Source organism: Microtus pennsylvanicus, chromosome 13 (genome assembly GCF_037038515.1).
Source record: "Microtus pennsylvanicus isolate mMicPen1 chromosome 13, mMicPen1.hap1, whole genome shotgun sequence".
Taxonomy (NCBI): Eukaryota; Metazoa; Chordata; class Mammalia; order Rodentia; family Cricetidae; genus Microtus; species Microtus pennsylvanicus.
The window spans coordinates 5,579,115-5,600,182 of NC_134591.1; the positions used below are offsets into that span (position 1 = coordinate 5,579,115).

At 39.7% G+C, this 21,068-nt stretch overlaps 1 protein-coding gene across 5 annotated transcripts in view; it reads right to left on the bottom strand.

Annotated features, from left to right (window-relative positions):
* Astn2 (astrotactin 2) overlaps nucleotides 1-21,068 on the bottom strand; it is a 997,088-nt gene that overhangs the window by 701,975 nt on the left and 274,045 nt on the right. For 2 of the 5 annotated variants that reach the window (XM_075947014.1, XM_075947010.1), the window contains exon 4: nucleotides 183-335. The exons of the other annotated variants lie outside the window; for them this stretch is intronic. In XM_075947014.1, the coding sequence (XP_075803129.1) occupies nucleotides 183-335 (153 nt within the window). The remainder of the gene's footprint in view (nucleotides 1-182; nucleotides 336-21,068) is intronic. 5 annotated transcript variants of the gene reach the window in all.

A 21,068-nucleotide genomic window follows, 5' to 3' on the forward strand; every position in this document is an offset into this window, starting at 1 on the left:
GAATGGGTCTCAGAGAGATTATCTCTAACCCCAGGGGCACATCCCATTGTCTTCAAGGGGGCTTAACAGAGCGGAAGTTGTGGAAGGGAGAGAAGCAAAGGGGAGGCGAGGGAGAAGGTTCCCAGGATCTGGGAACACAGAACACACTTGTGTCTTCTGGCTCAGGTGCCAGGAGCTCCTACCTCGAGACTTGTTCCTCCGCTTCCTCTTCCCTGTAGAGGCACTGCGCGAGGCTGGCTGCAGCTGACCGATCTCCACTGGTGTGTTAGCACGGAAACTCTCCTTGAACTTCTGCATCAGGGACTCCACTGTCTCCTGTGTCGCCTCAGCTGCTGCTACAGGGTGGCAATGGGGCTGAGGTTAAGGCTTGGCCCACATTCAGTCCCTGGGGGACTGGGACTGGCCACCTTGAGTCTCTGAAACTCCATTGTTGACCTACTAGTGATACTAAACTACAAGTCAACTCGTTAGACTAAGGTTATATACATTGTTGGCATTATCTATCACCTACTAAATTTTAGGCACCGGAAGAAGCCCTTGGGATATGATGGTGAAAGTTTAGGTACAATCCACGTTTCAAGTAATTAATAATCCAGTCAAATATGTATCTGGTAAGTTACAATATCTGGCAACCATTCTAAATATAGAATATAACAACAAGGTACTTCAGCCATCCAGAAAGTCAAGGCAGCCTTCTGGCAAAAGGCACTATTAGTAATGGATGCCATAATGATGAGTGGGAAGTACCAAAGGCAGCGGAGCAGGATAGGAGCGAGAGGATATTTGGGATGGGGTGTTCTGAGTGAAGGAGAAGCACGTGTGATAATCGGAGGGCATGGGGGTGAGGCCCCTCAGTAAGAGAATGGAGGGCAGTGTGGGTGCAATGGAGTCTGCACACAGAGGGTACGAACTGAAGCAGGAGCATGAGGACTCCCTGCTTCAATATTTAGCTTGTATTTCATCTAAATGGCAAAGACTTATCACTGAATGACTTTAAAGTAGAAGCTAACACGTGTAAATTCAGTCTCTTTGCTAACTATTACTCGTGAAAGTAAAGGGAATACACATGGAAACAGGAAAGGAAATGGGGACTACAATTTCTGCATAAATCACCGATGGGTAATAGTGACCTGAGTGGGGACAGGGACAGTGAAGGTCACATAATAGATTAGTGATGAAACTACAGCTTCATGGGATGCCAATAACATGGTCCATACCCCAAATTTATCAAGAAAAAAAAGGCCTCCAAATGAGTCATAGGATATTCTCCATGCTAACAAGTGCAAGTCAAGCCTGCAAATCTGTCAGTCCAGGTGGAACAAACAACTGGTGACTTCTCCATGTCCTCATTTCCAGTTTCCACATTGAGACTACTAGGAAATTCCAGGGAATAGAGAAAATGAGATTAGAAATTCAGAGAGAAACTGTAGAAGATAAAAGAAAAAAAATAGGAAGTCTTGAAAAAGATGAGAGATATTATCAAAGGGAGGGGGAGGAAAGCAGCAGACAAAAACAGGACACACCTAAATGGTCTCAGTGTGCCTTTGTTCTGAGAAATACTCAAAGACAGCCCTGACTTTGAAATATTCAAACTCAGACTCCCTCCATCCCATCTGCAGAGGATGGGGAATTTCTTCTCAGGTGGAACACCCTACCACCTGATACCATGAGATGGCATGCACTAGAAATTCATTTTTCTTTGGGCAGATTTCTCCAGATCAGACAGAGAATCTCACCACCCCCAACTTCTTAAGAGCCACTTCTTGTTTTCTCAGAAAAAAAATTTATTAAATTAGACAGATGTATCTGCAAGGTAAGTCAAAACCTGAGGGTATATTTGGATATTAGGTTCTGTGGGAAGCCCAATCTTCTAGGATAGGGAGAATCAGATTGCTAAGAAACACAATTGACAATGCAAATGAACCATATGGTGACATTCTAGCTTCCTCACCTACATCTTTTGCTGTCTACTCCCCAGATATCTCAAGTCAGGTCTATGAAGGTGATCCAAGGAGATTCTACTTACAGGCTTTCTATTCTAACCAGAGGTTGGTTACAATGATTCTGAGAAGCAGTATCATGTTAAGTTTAACTCAGTATACTGAGAAAAGGCTAATTTGACCCAAATCATAAGAGAATGCTAGACTAAGGTCAAATATTCAGAAGAAACCATGATTTGAAGTCCCAAAAGAAGGAGAAGAAAAAAGAAAGGGGTGGAGAAAAGGAGAGACAAACTTCAGGAATGAGAGAAGGTAGTATCTGCAGGCTGGGAAGGAGAGCCTCACCAAGGAAGCTGCATCAGAATGTTGGGATTTCAGCCACAAGTCTGTAAAATAAAATCTTTGCTTGTAGTATTTTATTATGACATCCCTTTGGAAGAACCAAACAAAACTCCCTTGTAATGTTTATTATACTGGAAGAATGATGAATATGATTTAATAGTTGGCTATGAATGCGAATTGCATAGCAAACTTGTACTGGAATCTAATGGTAAATGATGATACAAGAGACTATAGCAGAAAATTATTATCTACTAATCTAAAAAAATAAAATCATAGCAACCCATGTGGGATAATACAAAGGATGAAATCAGAAGCCTAACCTAACCTTGGCCCTAACCCTCAAGCAGTAAGTTGGAAAGTGATAGAACAGGACACCTTATGTCCTCCTCCAACCTTGGCACACATATGTGCACACACATGCTTATACAGTGAAAAGGGGAGACGGAGAGACGGATAGAGAGGAGGAAAAGAGCAAGAGTGAAAGAAGATCACCAAGGAACACAGTGTAGAACATAGTCCAAGGGTGAGCTGAGAGTAGCCTGGAATAGGATAGCAATGGCAGAGATCCAGCAGTAGAGGAAACAATGGAGAGAATAGGGAGTACTGAGATGTCATCAAATTTGAGCATTATATTGGATGTAAAATACCAACAGGATGTGATGTTATAAGGATAACAAAAGAAAGGGGAGAAATGAGTTTGGCTCCTCTTCTTCTGGCTTTACACAGTTGTGAAATGATAGTGCCTAGGTGAGATGAGGACCACGTTTGACAAAAATAAACATGAATATATTTTTATTTAAAATATTTTGTTTAAACAGAAAAGGTGAAATGGTATGGGAGATCCTTCTGTCGATGTGTTGCTTTTATTAGTTAATAAAGAAACTGTCTTGGGCCTTCACAGGGAATAGAAGTAGGCAGGGAAAACTGGACTGAATGCTACGTGGAAGAAGGCAGAGTCAGAGAGAAGCCATGTAGCCCTACCAGAGACAGACTCTGGGAATTTTAGCTGGTAAGCCACAGCCACATGGTGATACACAGATTAACAGAAATAAGTTAAATGACTTTGTAAGAGTTAGCCAATAAGAAACTAGAGTTAATGGGCCAAGTAGTGATTTAATCAAAACAGTTTCTGTGTGATTACTTTGTGTCTGAGCTGCTGAGCAGACAGGAACCTACTACAAGATGGTGGGCCAACACGGTGGACTAAATCCATTTAAAACCTGAGAGAGCTTGAAAAGGAACTCTAGACCCTAAAAAACAAAGTTTAGCTGTATTTATCTTCCTGAATGGTCTTTGTTTGCTGGTGGCATGCTGTGGCTCCTTAAGAGAGGTTTTCCTGATTAAGTGGTAGCAGGGGGGAAAAAAAGCCATGGTTTTGAAATGCCAGCTTTCTGTGCTGTGCTGATGGTGCAAACTCTGACTCTTTCTGGAGGTCTGGCTATGGAACACTTGAATGGGGTTTGTAGACCTGGGTGCCTGTATGCCTGATTGGGAAAGTAACTGAGACCATGTCACAGCTCAATACCCACCCTGCCTGGGAAGGTGCACAGGCAGGAGAGTATAGAAGACTCCTGCTGTCATACACTGAGGTATTTCAAGGACACACCGTGCTCTAAGTGGCATATTTAGCTATTACTCAGATAAAGAGGGTTTATGTGGTGCATGTTCATTCTCAGAGTTAACTTGCTGAGCATGGTTCCTACCTGGCAGTCCCAGTGCTGGCCATTCCGAAAGGTGGAGAGAGGTGGAGCCAGCATCCAGCCACTGCAACCAAGTTGCTTACCATTTAAAAACTCTCAGGACAGTAAAGAACTACAGGTGGTGCAATAAAGACAGATTCAGAAATAAAAGAACTCTAAATGGGTCACAGCATTGGATAAATGTGCGTAGTCTTAGGAGAGAGAAGAAAAAGAGTATAGAGAGTTAGAAAAGAAGTAAATCATTTTTTAAAAAGTCTTTAAAGATACAGAGCACAGACAGTCATAGATTAAATTGAGTAAAAAAATATGTCATGTAAAGATAGAAAATACACAGAGAGTCTGAATTACGCATATTACTGTGTTTTCTTTGAATTTTTTGACTGTAAAGGAGCTAAGCACAGAGAGAAATTTTATTGTATAGGCTGCTAAGCTAAACCAGCATATATGTTCTAAAGGTTTAACTTCCAAATTTGGGTCTAAGGATATGTTGCTTTGGAAAAAAAGTCTTTTCTTTTATTTCCACAGAAGATGAGATTCTGTGGATTCCTTCTAGACAAATATGGTTTAATAGACCACATCCACTGAAAGGTCACCATGAACACCCTCAAAAAATTACTTTACCCAACTGCTGACTGAGATGAACCTAGCACATAGGATGCACCATGAAAGACCTGATTAACAGTGCCCCCCAAACAGCAGGAAGCAGTATGGATAAAACTAGACCCATATTCCCAAATATGGTTTATAAATGTTTCTTTTACATTTAAAGGAGGATACAATATAGAGATTTGCATTGACATGGATCTTGGTTTATTGATACAAATTTAAGGTCAGCCTTGTTATATGTATATGTCTGCTCTTGATTATGATATTATGATTGTGTAGTTCATTTAAAAATGTAATGTATAATTAAGGAATATAGATTAATAAAATCATCTATAATAGTCAAGCTTATAGTCAGTTAGTTTTTTTTAGATGTATAGACATATATTTCAGTATTCTTCAAATCTTTCAGAGACCTTCAGAATATGGCATTTAAAATGTTTTAAGAAGTTAGGACTTTTCATGACAATGAGATATATCTGCTTCTGGCAGCACCAATTAATTCAAGAGGAAGATGGGAATTGAAGAGGCTCCTTATAGAGTTTGTTAGATGAACTGGACATGCGGGATCCACACAGAAATGGCTGCTGAACCTGCCTAAAGGTGAGCTGATCCTTCGGGGTTCCTTCTTCATGAAAGAATCTGTGAGACAGTCTGCAGGATACAGAAGAAAGTGACTGGCAAACTGCCAATGTAGGCAGTACTGTCTTTGAAATTTCCTGCTTCATCGAAAAATCTGCTGGATACTATGGGCCTTTGGGCTGAAGACTGGATGCTTCAATAGTACAGAAGAACTTTGGGTGACTGTCTAGACAGCGATATGTCTCTGTCAGTTCTAGAATTTTAGAAGTTGCTTACAAAGCACTTCCTGTTTACTTAGGTAATATTATATCTTTCTGGAGTCTTTGATGGAGTTAAAGAATTTATAGTTATAGTTTTCCTCAGTTATGATAAAAGATAAAGTAGATATAAATATTGTAACTGTAACTCTTGTTTGAAAACTGTTTTTGTTTAAACATAAAAGGGGAAACAGTGTAAGAGGTCCTTCTGTCTATGTGTTACTTTCATTGCTTAATAAATAAAGAAACTGCCATGGTCTATTGATAGGGCAGAACTTAGGTAGGTAGGGAAAACTAAATGGCATGCTGGGAGAAAGAAGGGCAGAGTCATAGAGAAGCCATGGATCCTCTGCTTGAGACAGATGCAAGTTAAAATCTTTGTCAGTAAGCCACTGCTACATGGTGATATATAAATTAATAGAAATGGATTATATTAATATTAGGGTTAGCCAATAAGAAGCTAGAGCTAATGGGCCAAGCAGTGTTTTAATTAATATAGTTTCTGTGTGGTTATTTGGGGACTAAGCTAGCCAAACAGCCAGAAAGAACAAGCAGGCCCTCCTTGCAACAGATACCTGTTTTGTTATATGTAATTTTACTATGTTAATGTTAAAAACCTTTCTTTTATCTTTAAACAGAAAAGGGGAGGTGATGTGGGATTTCCCTCTGTATGATTAATAAAGAAATCGTTTTGGGACTGCACAGGGAATATAGGTAGGCAGGGAAAACAAGACTGAATGCTAGGAGGAAGAAGGCAGAGTCAGAGAGATGCCATGTAGCCCCACCAGAGACAGACTTTGGGAATTTTATCCATTAAGTCACAGCCACATGGTGATACACAGATTAATAGAAATGGGTTAAATTACTATGTAAGAGTTAGCCAATAAGAAACTAGAGCTAATGGGCCAAGCAGTGATTTAATTAATATAGTTTCTGTGTGATTATTTTATGTCTGAGCTGCTAAGCAGACAGGACCTAACAAGCGGCCTCCCTACTACAAAATATTGTGACCTTTTAGAGACAACTGAACAGACAGGAAGGGATGTGATCACAAACTTACAAGTGGAAGCATATACTGTGGGTGCCCATACACAGGGATCCCACTTTTGTTCACAGTTAGGCTGTTTACAATGTAGGTGAAATAGGGTACATACTCCTGACTTTGGACCACCAGAACTCTGCCTCTCTGCCAGATTCAATCTGTTCTACTGTGACCCTGCAGATCATCACCTGGCTTAATGCCATCTAGTGTCTTGCTGGACATGGCCAGTAGGATGCTCTGGCTGGATACTAGAAAGAAGAATGTGAGAGTAGTTCTTTCCTTTTCCCTTCTTGTATATGTAACATTTTTTCTGACAGAGACTAGAATATTAGGTAATACTGATTCTGTTACAGTCTTCTGTTTCATGGTTCCAGTTTTTATAGGGATCAATAAAGTCATTTACCCATCTCTCTGTCTTTGTTTCTATTCTATGCTGGTTGTCTGATATTACTCGCTCTGGTATCTCAATATTTCCATCCTGATGACCTTCATTTTGCCTACACTTCCACAGCAAGCCCCCTCATGGCATTCTCCTTACAATCCTGTTTTCACATGCTTCTTCATCTGACCCGAGCCTTGTCTGGGGTACTACCCATGCCCCTTTCATGGTTCCAACACTTATCAACTCCTGATTGTCAGTTCTTCTGTTATTTCTGTTTGATTTTTCCTAAACTGATATCAGTTTAACTAATTATTTCAGAGGACGACACACACACAGAGAAATTTTTCTCCTGTGAACTGCAAGGGCTCCTGATCCCAGTGTCACAAATCCCATCCATCTGTTTGGATGCTCTTAACTTGGCGACAGCAGCAAGAGCCCAGACAGGCTTAGGGTGGCAGTGCTCATGGAAACAGGTTGATGTCATCCTGCACTCTATGCTCCTCATCTCCACCCCTCCTGACCCCATTCAACAACTCTCACAATATTAATATATCAAATTGTCCAAACAAGACACCTTACTTTTGGTTACCTGCTAAGCTCTACCTCCCTGCAGCAGCAAAATATTCAACCATTGCTTGAATGAATGCAACAGATGGTGCTTGATAGGAGCATCTCTGCAGGGCCCAGAATGCAGGGAGAGGAGGGGGCTGCCACCTCCTTCTGACTAACAACGAGAGATTGTTAAGCTTGGTGTGAATAAACCATTAAGGTCTGAGGTGAAGAGACCTAATCCTTGAGAAGAAAGGATGTGGAAGGAGGAGGAAGAGGGGGGATGAAAATAGGTAGAGGAAAAAATCACACTCGGTAATAGAAGAAAATATTATAGAAAAGGGTTGTAAACAGGACAGAAATGGAGAGGCAGGGCAGAGCAGAAATTCAAGGAGTAGGAAGACAGAGAAGGAAGATAAAACAAAAAGAGACTGAGAGAGACAGAGACAGATATACACACACTAACACACACACAGAGAGAGAGAGAGAGAGAGAGAGAGAGAGAGAGAGACAGACAGACAGACAGACAGACAGACAGACACACACACACATACACACACACACACACAGAGAGAGAGAGAGAGAGAGAGAGAGAGAGAGAGAGAGAGAGAGAGTCAACGAGTCAACTTACCCTACAGAGGCATGGAGGCATGCCGTTTTCCAGATACCAGGCAGGTTAGGACATGTAGCCTGAAGAAGATACCCAGACACAGACTCAGCTCTCAACTGTGCAACTAATTTGCCACCCACTGCTTTTTGCATACAGTGTTTTCTGGATGCTTTTCTACACTAAAATATGCATAGATTTGGGTTCAGATTTCAATAGTATATCCCTTACTCTCTTTAATTTTTTTAGACACTTTTCATCTGTGTTAGAAAAAAAAATACAGTTCCCAAGCACCAACACTAATCCTGGAAAAGATCTTGACATTTCTTTATACTTTCTCATTTCCTTCTCCTAACAAGTTTGAAAGCAACTATCATTAATTCCTGTTTATATATGTGTAGATATGTATAGACATTAATTCAGAGCATTTAGATGATCTTCCAAAGCCACAAAGCATGTTTGAACTCTCATAATAATGCCTGATATTCCAGGTCCATGAACTATCTCCCTTAAAAACATGACCTCTAGTCAGTGTGCTATGTAGAGATGGGTTTATCAACCTTATTGCTTGGATGACATTTCTGCAGGCCTACATAGCTGCTCTGATGGTAGCCCTTCTTTAGGTTATCTAAGCAGGGAGTCCTCAGCAACCTAGAGATGATTGGACCCATTTTAAGACTCCCCAAGGGTCCAGGTTCTGCCCTTATTTCTTCCTGGCACTACTCACTCACTGTAGATCTATGCAAGGAAGACAAGACAACCAGTGGATGTTCACAGGTTGTATTGCAGCAATGAGCAATTATTGCTTCAATACAACCAATGAATCATGAAGGTGGGAAAGTTCATTGGGTTCATCAATTTTCTGGTCCCCATGGGGCAATGAGAACAGCAGAATTCTGGGAAGAGGATTCTGCAGTCTACAGTCGTGACCCAGCCACAGAACAAGCAAGATGTAACTACCTCTCTGAATAAGGTACTGAGCGATGTGGCTAACATAGGCAAGAATAATGAGTCAACATAAGTTATAAGAGTTAATAAGTCTGAGCTACTAGGACAATCAGTTAATAACTAATGTAGACCTCTTTGGGACTTAATGACTGTGAGAACTTGACAGAACAGACGCCTCAGACAACAAGAAACAACTTAAAAGGGAAAGGATCCACTTTGGTTAACAGTTTAAAAGGGTACAATCAATGATGATAGGGAAATACTGTGACTGGAGGCTCTCTACCTATAGCTGTGCAAGCTTGCTGCAGCCGCTTTGTGCATGATACTTAACAAGGAGCAGAGAGACTGGGGTTGGAGGAAGTGAAAACTATAATCTCAAGGTCTCCTTAACCTCCAGTACCTGTTTCTCACCTCTTAATGGTTATTCAAAACAAGCACCACCAACTAGGGATCAAGTAAGTGTTCAAACACATGAACTTGTTGATGGCATTTTTACAGTCAAAGATTGATACCTGCTGTCCTGAAGCTATTTTGTCTACATTGAAATGTTATTTCCTCCAAATTGATGCAGTCTCATTAATACGTAAGAATTGGGAAGGTTCTGAAAATTAAAAGATTCATAAGGACTCCTCTTAATGTTATAAAAGCAGTAAGCAATTGCTAGGAAAAAGATGCTCTCTGATCTACTTAGCTACATTTCAATCATACAGGAAGCTTTGGAAATAGAGCTTCCATGACTTATAAATATCTATCAACATACCCTTGTTTTACATGGGCATCAGAGATCCAAGCCCAGGTCACTTTGCTTGCACAGTAGGCACTTAGTCAATTGGACCATCTCCTTGCTCCCATCCCCTGGTCTTATACATTTTTCTTAAATCTTTCATACCTAGCACAGCTTATCTTCAACATCCAGTACCGACAACTGCTATTTCCATTTCTCCTCTCCTGTACTTCAAGTTATTGGGTAAGATGAGCCTTGGTTCTCATACTGGTTAACTGACAAGGCTGTCTTGAGGAAGATGTCATATTCAAATACTTGAACAAACATTATTCTAAATATATCTGTTGGGGTATTTTTAAATACTAACATTAGACTAGGACATTGAGTAAAATACATTGCTTCCACATTGTATGTGGGCCTCATGTTATCAGATGAAGGCCTTGATAGAAGAAAGACTGATTTCCCTGAAGAAGAAATAAACCGTCTGCATATTTGAGCTATAGAGCAGACTGGCTTCTGTATCTCTAGCTAGCTTGCTAGCCCACTCAACAACATAAGTCAATACCTTATATGAGCTCACTGATGGTTAAAGACACAGATACAGAATGCACATAGCCAATTATGTGCATATATGTATATACACGAATGCTTAGTTCAATTTGTATGTTTAGGCTTTGGACTGGACACATTCAGACTCCAGGATTATGGAGAAGGTAGAAAGTGAAAATGATTTAGTCTCTTGGCACAACTTAGCTAGAAAGACCCAGATCAAAAACAAAAAGTACTCAGTTCTCAGGTTGTCCAAGTTAAGCCACAGAAAGCAATATCTAATATTTTTTTAGGAGTTTTTATGAAAAGGAAATCAATACAAAACATAACTAAATGTGAATGTTTCATGACTAGAAAAAAAGTAAAACCCAAGTTTATGTTTTTAAAAATGGCTGCCTCTTCCCAACTTTTCAAGGATTGGAAAAAATGATGGATAGAATTTTCTTACTCTTTAGCCTTTTTCTCTCATATATTTTCTTAAACCTTTGGTACCTGGTCCAGCTTATCTTCAAGCAAGCGCCTGTAGACAAGACAAATGGGTGAATAACAACCAACATAAATTGAAAAGCCGGGGGATAGCCTTTTCTTATATACAAGATGTAGGGTCTGTCAGTTAGCTTGCAGGCTTGTGGGGTGGTCATGATTTCAACTGGGAAAACTACCTCAAGTATGGAAGATGGAATCAAATTTGTGATATTTTCCTCTCTTCTGATCAAAGCACAATGCTGCCCCGGTTCACTGGGGCTGGTTTCATATACCCTAGCCAGAGCACAGATGGTCTCCAAGATTCCTTCCAGCTCCAACATCTTGTAGCTCTAAGAGTAAACAAATGTGCTTTTGTGAAAATGAATGTAGTTTCCACGGGAGCTGCTCTCCTGTTTGCAAAGCACTTAAAAATGTTACTTTTTTGAGATTATTACCTCATTTCCCCTTCCCTTTACCCTTCTGACCCTTTATATACTCATCCTTGATCCATTTCAAATTCCTGTATTCTTTTTTCAATAACTGCTGTTACAAGCATATATATGTATATGTAAGTGTATGTGTGTGCATATATATATGTATATGTATAAGTATTTATTGCTTCTTGTATGTATGTCTTTAGGGCTGACTTTTTGCTATTGGATAGCCAGTTGTTGCGGTTTTTCCTGGGCCAGACTCTTTCTCACACTTTTTGCATTCCTTAGTTTCCTGTAGTTTCTTTTTGTAGATTTGAGGCCTTCTGGGCCCCCATTCCCTGTTCATGTAAGCACATTATTTTTACAACTGTCCTATCTAGATCAAACAAACTCTCATTTTGCAGAGGCCCCAGAATTGACAGGTGGTTGCAAAGGCTGGGCAGAGTTGCCATTCATCACTACTGAGTTCTGTTCATGGAGAAAGGTCCAAAAAATATCAAAAAATGGACAAGTTATATCAAAACTCACCTCATTAGCAACTTTCAGTGAAGTGCGACTCTGGGAGGCTTTGAAGTTAGCCAGTTTTATTTGTTACACCTCTTACTAGCTGTGCGAGAAGCATTTGTTTAAACCTATGGTATCTCCTTCTCCAATATTTAAGTGAGGCATGCCCCAACTCAAACAAACTGTTTTTAACTGAATGACATGTTAAGGTGCCTGTCAGTTATTTAAAACTGAGAGCTAATAGTACTGCTTCAACGATCTTTCCTTCCCCATCAGTCACATAAAGGCCTAAACCTCTGTGCAGCCTCCGCTGCACAACTTTATGGAATTCAGTCACTAGGAAAATACCCCACCTTAGAAAATTCATCTTTTCTAAGCCTTCCCAGATCAGTCACACAATGTGTCTCTGTGTTCCTTGAGACTAGAAGGACATATACAGTCTGCATTTTTACCTCTGAAAGTATTCCTGGGTGGTGGCTATATTCGGGTATGGGAACTATAGACGCCTTTGCTAAAACACATCACTGGAATAGTGAAAGAAGATGTAAAGATAGTAGAAAAGAGTGTCCTGAATTCCTGTGTAGTGGTCACACTGACCAAGAATCCCCTAGCTGCCTTTGAGGCTAGAAAGGCTGTGGAAAATTCCCAGAGGGGGTGCTGGGTATTGAGCCATAAGGGATCCATTGAGTAGAATGAGGCAAAAGGTCCAGAATCTGTAGGGGAAAATCCATAAAGTTGTTTTTTTTTTTGGAACTTACATTGAGAGATGATTTAACATAAGAGAATTCATCCTCGAGTCAGAAAGAGGTCTGGGTATCCTTAACTCTTTCCTTATTCTTTCCTTAGGTACCAATTTAGAAATCTTATCGTAGTCAGTCATCCTAATATCCACCCTGCTATCCTTGTCTATGAGTAGACTCTGACCCCAAATGCCACGGCGCATTGAGTACATACAGTGTAGATACAGGCTCAGATTTTCATGCAATGATGTCTTCACTGACTTTTCTGAACATCAGTCCCTTATGTATTTGAAAGATGTTGCATAAATCATAAGGAATTTTGTATCTTTTTCATTTTTGTCAGTTTTGGTTCAAATTTAATGTAATAATTTAATAATTATATAATATCAAATTTTTGCAAAGTGCTTAACAAACTATGCAAAGTATATTAAGCAACCAAAAAAGTATACCATTTATTAGCATGTTCACATGTGACAGACCCTCAAAGGGATTTGCACAGTAAACAGTAGGTTTTCCACATCCTGTTTCATTAATGATGTAGGTGGGTCTTCTATCTATCTGTTGCTTTCATTGGTTGATTAATAAAGAAAACCACTTGGCCTGATAGGTCAGAACATAGGTAGGTGAGGAAGACAGAGCAGAATGCTGGGAGGAAGAATGCAGCGAGACAGACGCCATGAGCTCCAGCCCAAGATGGACATAGGTTAGAATTTTCCCGGTAAGCCAACACCTCGTGGTGCTACACACATTAATAGAAATGGGTTAATCAAGATGTGAAATTAGCCAATAAGAGGCTAGAACTAATGGGCCAGGCAGTGTTTAAATGAATACAATTTGTGTGTTAATATTTCGGGGGTAAGCTAGCTGGAATCCGGGCGGGAAAGCAGCCTGCTGTTCCTCACTACACATTAACTCATTGGTGTTTGCATAAGGATTGGAGTCTTATTCAATGTTCCAACAGATCATCATTCCAGGTCCTGGCAACCTTCTTTACTGTTTTCATTGCCACTCAGTGTCAATCAGTGCCTGTCTCCACTCAGCATCAACTAGTTCCCTTGTTGGCCACATCTTGAAGCATGTGGTGTAACCCATGATGTGGCTAGGCACAGATAACTGTTCACAGTGCACTGTCACCATCATTGTACAAGTGCTAAGACCTGCAGTATACTACTAAGTCCTAAAAATCAGCCATAATATCCCAAGCAATTAGAAATCTCTAAAACTCTTGCTAAGGCTTATTAAATAATAATTTGTGAGAGAAATTTGTTATACTAGCAGGTGAACTACAAAGAAAAGAAAACTTGAGTCTCTTACAATTAATACCCTTCCTCTATCTAATGGATATTTAGCATCATTCCTGGTGTATTTCTTCCCCTACAGAGTTATATTGGACTTCTGTAGCTGATCTATTACCAGGTTTGTCTCCATTGTACTATTTCAGTTTGCCAAGAGCATTTCATTAACCAGATAATTGTAATAACAATAGTAATGACATTTACCAATTACAGGATGCTTGCAATGTGGCAGGGAATATTTTAAAGTAAATACAATCATTTAATTTAAATTTCATAATAACTACAATGCATAGACTATTAAGATTCATTTTTAATCCCTTCATAAATCTATACTCTTGCTACAGTCTCATTCTTCATTTGGGTATGGTCTTATGACTTTTTGTGGTGAATATAATATGTGTAGAAGTTAGTATGTGCTAAATGAGAGTCTGTTCTTCAACATATATTACTCATTCATGTACATCTGTCACTATCAAAACAAATGCTTTCACAGTTAATCTGCTAGCAAAGGAAGATGAATTACCACAGACTCATTGTTCAACAGCATGGACCAAGCATCCTATAGCCTAGAACACTGACTCTTGCCAAGCTGAAAACAATGGGAAAACCCATGTGAGACAATACTACACCCCTTGTGGTAGTCAGACACACAAGTTCTCAGTACTGATCACCCAGAACTATTGAGATCTACTGAAGTTTGTTATGGCGCATTGTTTAAGCACTGATATAGAAACTTTTTAAAAGAAAATTACAAGGGGGCATCTCACAGAGGAGTTAAATTTTCAAGGGTCATACAGAATCTATAAACAACAAAGCTTCACTGTAACTGCACATATAATATTATTGATAGTATTGCAGTAAATCCAGCAATCTGGGATTAATGAGTTCCTTCCATAGTGGAGAAAAAAAAAACACCCTACTTTGAGCCAACTTTTTTTTAGGTAATATTTTCTTAAAAATCTGTTGAGAGATGGCTTATTGTTTAAGAGAGTGTGCTGTTTTTGTTAGAGGCCCTAAACACCTAAATTTGGTTACAAACACCCACATCAAGAATTTCACAACTGTCTGTAATTTCAGTTTCAGGAGATTCAATACCTTCTCCAGGGTCCCGCAGTCAGTCATGTGAATAAACTCACCACATACACATAATGAAATCATAAAAATACATCTTTAAGCTGGGTGGTGGTGACACACACCTTTAGTCCCAGAACTCAGGAGGGAAAGAAAGGTAAATTTCTGTGAATTTGAAGTTAGTCTGGTCACCAGAGTGAGTTCTGAGACAGTCAATGTAGTTATAGAGAAACCTTATCTCAAAAAATCACAAATGCATCTTTAATCAAAAAAAAATTGAGAAGATGATTCCAGAAACCACAGCCACCTGAAGTGAGATGTCCTTTTTCTATGGTATAAAGTCTTTTCAGAGGGATACAAAGAGCAGAACGAGCTGGTAGAATTCTCAGTACTTTAATGGGCATGTTTCTCACCAATTTTCCTTTTAAAAAAGGCAAATCTCCCTAGTGCAAAGGATGGCTATAAACTTTAAGCCAACCACAGCAAAAAGCAGGGGTTCCATAGTGAAAATAATTCAGCCAAACTATAAATACAGTCTGTTTGTTAATATCAAGCCTCTTTAAAATAGACTAGTTCAATGTACAGCCAATAATAGATGACTCTGGGTTTGCCATTTCTGTAGGGCTTAGAAATTTCCTTCAAATGACTTATAATTATGATTTCTCATTTTTCTGTTACAGTAATGGCCATGCCACTACATATAATACCCCAAATTTAAATCCATGGAGTGAAACTGAGGAGTTAATGTAGAAACTCAGCAGATCTGGAGAAAGGAAATTATGATTCAAGCTTCCACTCATTCCCATTGGTTGAGTGTTTACTCTATGCTAAGCATTATAATTCCTTATTGCATAAGACAGGAGCCTGGCAAGTGGGGGGATTGGCATCATTATCATGGGACAGAGGCAGATCCTGAGCCAAGATTGGGTGACTTATATGACCTTTACAATAAAACGAATACAAATGAAATAGGGAGAATAGATGATATGGAGGAGGTTGATTCATTCCAGCTCTGTGGGATCAGCCCCTGAAGTATTGGGGCCACCTTAGCTTCCTATGTGTGGTTAATATGTAGATGAGGATTCTATAGGTGTGTTAGGAATTGCTTTTATCCTATGGCTAAATAATCCTATTTATTCTTAGTGAAGACTGACTCTTTCTTCCCTATTTCTTTCCAGTGAACAGACAAAGCACTGAGCTAAGGCAGCAGAGAGAATGGAAATCATGTCTTCAGTAGTGCAGAACAAATTTCCCCTGTGATGTTTTTTGGTGAAATAATAGAGATCCATCGCAGGGAGCCATTTGCACAGGGAGGCAGTAGGCATGGGCTGATGGATCTTGCAGAATGTTCTCATTTTGCTCAATGTGCACAGGGAGGGGCAGCAGGGTGATGAAAAAAGATATGAAGAGAAGGGGAGACAGGGACTATAATAGAACCTCAGGGCTGGGCTGTCTCCTGCTAACACGTGAAGCAGCCCATGCCCCAGCCTCTGTCTTGACAATGGGGATGCCAGGGCTAGAGACAGTACCTGCCAGACCTCACCTCTGCCAACCTGCTTCTCCTTGTTCTCCATTTTCTAGCATTGGTCACTTACTGAGTTAAAGCTGAAGATGTTGGACCATGTATATCTGGGTTACAGATAGTTGTCCAGGCAGATTTGAGAGAAGATTCCTCACCAGTAAAATAATGCAGGTTTTACAAGATACATTCACGTGTGGGTTTCCCCTACCTTCTTTGATTTTCATTCAATAATTCAGAAGGGAGAGAGAAGGGGGGGCTTACTGAGTTGTAAGGTGAGCTATGACCTATTCAAAGACTATGTTAATCTAAGAATGTAATTCTAGACCAAGAATAGGATAGTTCCCCTCAAGAATTCTGCTGGGAAAATGTCACATTAAAAAATATGATTAGCAAGGTAGAACTAGTCCAGAAATAGGAAACTAAACCTGTCACAGACCCTTGACGCAGTGCCGCGAGGACCAGCGGGGCTCTGAGAGATCAGCTGCAGTCAGTTCTTTGAAAGTCCGCCTGCCATACCACCACTACTTCTTGTACCAGTTCTGGGATGCATGCTGTTACAGACGACCCCAGTGCACATGGACTAAGCCTTACTCAAAATTCTTCAGACTAGATGTGGTTCATATTTTGGAGATTGCTTTTAGTTTAGGAATAATTACATACATATTTTACTGTTTGATCACTCCAAATCTAAAAGCCTAACTTTTTCTAAAAGGCAAACAAAACGCTGGGAGGAAGAGGAAGTGAGGTCAGACTCCACAGCTCTCCTCTTGGGAGCACACGCCTCAGAGAGACGCCATGCCCCGCTCCCGGGCAGACACACGCAATGAAGCTCCGACCTAGAATCTTCCCGGTAAGACCGGTGCTCACAGATTATTAGAGATGGGTTGATTGGGATATCAGAATTAGCCAGTAAGGGCTAGAGCTAAGGGCCAAGCAGTGATTAAAAGAATACAGTGTCTGTGTAATTATTTGGGGGCATAAGATAGCCGGGCAGGCGGCTGGGGTGTTGGGGACACAGCCCCGCCGCTCCATATTACTACACATGTGGGAATTAAAAAACTTTCAAATATTGAAACATTAAGGACTTCAGAGTTTTGGGTTTGGGATATTCAGTGTTTGTGTATTGTAATTAGAAGAAGAGTTGTTATAATGTCTAGGCATCTGTTAAAGGACCTTGAAGATATAATTATATGTCATTTCTGATATATTACAAAGAATACATTCTTTTTCATGTTATAGATTGGAGAAGAGCCTAAGAGATCAAGTTCCTTGGCAAAAAGTATGGCTTTTCATTCTCAGCAATGTTGCTATCTAGAACTGGACAATTACTGATTATAGAGATTCATCTCGAGATCGCAGGATGCTTATCCTTGTCTATGGCCTTGTCTCACACATGTAGTCTCCTCAAGGTATGACCACAGAAAGTGTTTCCAGATGCTTCCATGTGACCCTTAGCAGCAAATTATCTCTCTAGATTGAGAATCTATGGATGAATATGGCCTGTGTGGTAGTTAGGAAATTTAATACGCAAACACACAGCTGCCTGACTCAGGGCTACTTATCTAAAAAAAAAAAATATAGTATTAGCAGTGACTTATCTTTGAGCTCACTATCTAGGAAAACTTCCTATCAACAGAAGAACTGTGAAACTGTTAAGTTCTCTGAAACTAGGAATTAACAGAGGTATCAAGTTGCAAAAAATATCTAGAATGGATTTAATAAATAAAATAAAATTAAAAGTATACTTACTATCGGAGCAACTATGATCCAAAGGGCTTTGTGTCTTACCACAGAGATTTTTGCATGTCTGTATTTACTGCTGCTCATTTTTGTGACAGCAAGGAAACAGAAACAGCATAGAAGTCCATCAGCAGATGAATGGATAGTGAAATGTGGCATACACATGAAATGAATCATTACTAAAGAGTAAAGAGAGATGAAAGTTGCAGGAAAAAGGATGGAAATAAAAAGTATAATATTAAGTGAAGTGAGCTCAATTCAGGCACATACAAAAGATACCCATAAGTCCTTTCTCATATTTGGACACTAGCCTATAATTTAAATTGTTATCCTTGTAAAGACAGAATGACACATAGAATTTGAGGAGTTGTAAAGACAGGATATTCCTGTCTGAAGGACTTGTAGACGTAAGAACTAGTGACTGGCTGCTCTGCATCTCTCGTCTTTCAACTTTTACCCCCAATATCTGACTCCAGGTTTTTATTATTTAGACCAATTAAAATACCTGCTACAGGTGCAAGTGTGGATATACTATAAAATTTGGATGAGATCAGGCACTTTCAGAAGAGTGTGGCTATAGACATTTTTGTTTTGTTTTAAGGTTTTTTTTCCATCTTTTTCATTTAAATGTATGTGTGAGGCTGTGCGAGTTTTTGTGCATCATCTGAATGGAGGGTCCATGCGAGGCCACAGACTGTTGAATTCCCTGGAAACAGAATAGAAGACGGTTATGAGTAATGGTATGGTAATATTGAAGCTGGGAATTGAACCTCAGGTTATCTGAAAGAGTGGTAGGTGCTCTGAACCTCTGAGTCATCTCTCCAAGTCCTAACGTGAAAGGTGAAAAGGAGAGCAAAAGATGGAATACTAGGTGAGGAATGAAGTGTGCTGGAGTCGTGAAAGAAGATGTGGACCCAATTATTTTTATAGCTTCAAATCAATCATAGATTTCTTTCCTTATTTTTCTGTGACAGATAAGTGTAATTGATGGTAAAAGTACAAAATCTTAAGTGAAGCCCTCTGACTTCAGAGTGGTCATTTTATATGTAGAGAAGAAGTTCACTGAAATTCGTAGAGCTTGGGATTGGACAAATGTTTGAGAGCTTCCTTAAACTATCTGTTTGGTATTCTATTTTTGAATTAATTTGATAAGATTGATGTTATTCGTTTCTTTTTTAATGAATTCAAATTGTAAAATTACAGGAAAAGGAGAAACTAATGCAGAACTAAGAGAAAAATTTAAAAAAATTATTTCTACAGTGAAAAATACTTTTTTTAAAGAACCGTAAATGAATCTACTTAGACTAAAGTCGAACAAAATGGTTAAATTTTGTTCCTTGGAAGGAATGGAACACTCACATGGCACTTGGTGTTCAGAATGATAAAGTGGGTGATTCTGAAACAAGAACACTTTAGAGGTGGATGAAAGGCAGCTCAGATGGCAGCTGCTCATCATCTGCTGACTGAAATATGGAGCTTCTTATGTGTAGTTTAAATAGCTCTCACCAGCTATGCTTTAGTAATCAGAATGGAAGAAAACTTAATTTGAAATCTGAGGACATTTTCTCGCTTTCCTAGCTTTTCCACCATTCTCCTTGTCTCCCTACATGGACATAAACATGTCTCTGGCCTATACCATGGGCTCACAACCAATCAGCTTAAGATGACGTTTCAGCAGAAGAGTCATTTGCTATAGCTTGAGTCTGGAGTTTCTGGGAGGATGCTGCTGCAGGTGAGGTGGAAGGAGGGTGGAGCATATTACCAAGAGATCGCAGTTTCATCTAAGCTTTGGAATTTCAACTTCTATACCATATGAGAGAGCTATAAGAGATTATTTCGATAAGAAGGGTGACTCTGTCAAAGAAATATCTATAAACATCAAGATGAGGGTCAGTTGGAAGGGGGATTAAGGCGAAAAATAGTTGACAGTAATAAAGGTAGTAGTTACTTGAGTATGCCAGGAATTGTTTTAAGCTTTTCACCCATGCTTCAGTTTTTAATTCTTCTTCAGTTTATTTTTTATTTTATGAGTATGGGTGTCTTTTTTCTGTTTATGTATGTGTACCATGTGTTTGCCCTTCAGAGGCCAGAAGAGGGAACTGGTACCCCCCTTCTCAACTCAAGGACTCCACACATCTTGTATTGTTCTTGGTACTATGATGGGTTCATAACCTTCTTTTATTCTTCAGCTGTTGGCCATTTGAGGGGAAGAAGAGATTGAATGAGTCTATGTTATAAAAGGAAATTCAGCTGCTATGGGTATTTCACAGGATGAACCAGCCCAGACAGTTACCAAGAACTTCTCTGAGGTGAAGAAGACTGATTCAAAGTCTGAAAGGCATTTAGAATATTTGGTGAGGGGGAGGTGGAAAATTGTTGTGATTCACCATGTAGGTGCTGGAAACTGAACTTGGGTCCTGTGGAAAATAGGTCAGTGCTCTTATTAGCCAAGCCATCTCTCTAGCACCTCCATGCTCCAATTTAACAATCACAAAAACTTCAATCAGTAAACCATTCAGAAATTTGCTTTTTGTGCAAGAAATTAAAGTTATAATTCCAATTGTAGTCATGGTCCCAGTTATTACTGGAGTTAATATACTAATCCATTTCCAATTCTAATGAGTATGGACTTATTTGAGTAGGGTAGTTATGTTCTAATAAAACACAACTCTTACTTTCAACTTTATGTATATGTGCACACAGTTAATACATGCTAAATACATTTTGAACACATCTGTCCACTCATTGCCCTTTCTCATTTTCCTACCGTTCCTGCCAGACTTCTTCTTTTCAGCCAGCTGCACCTTCTGCTTTCATGTCTTATTTTTATGTGTGTCCCATTGCATTTCATTCCTGCCACTTCCTGGACCTTAGGTTAGAGCTTATCTGTGTGAGGAATTTACCAGTGACTGTGCGACTGAGGAATGTGGCTCCCTTTGTCCAAGCAACCTCAGCCTTGCCCAGAGCTCTCTAGAGAGGATGAAGGCTTTGTCAGCCCCTCCCCTACCAATGATGGAATGTAGAATAACCCAATCTTATGCAGGTAACCACTACCGCTGTGAGTTCAGAGAC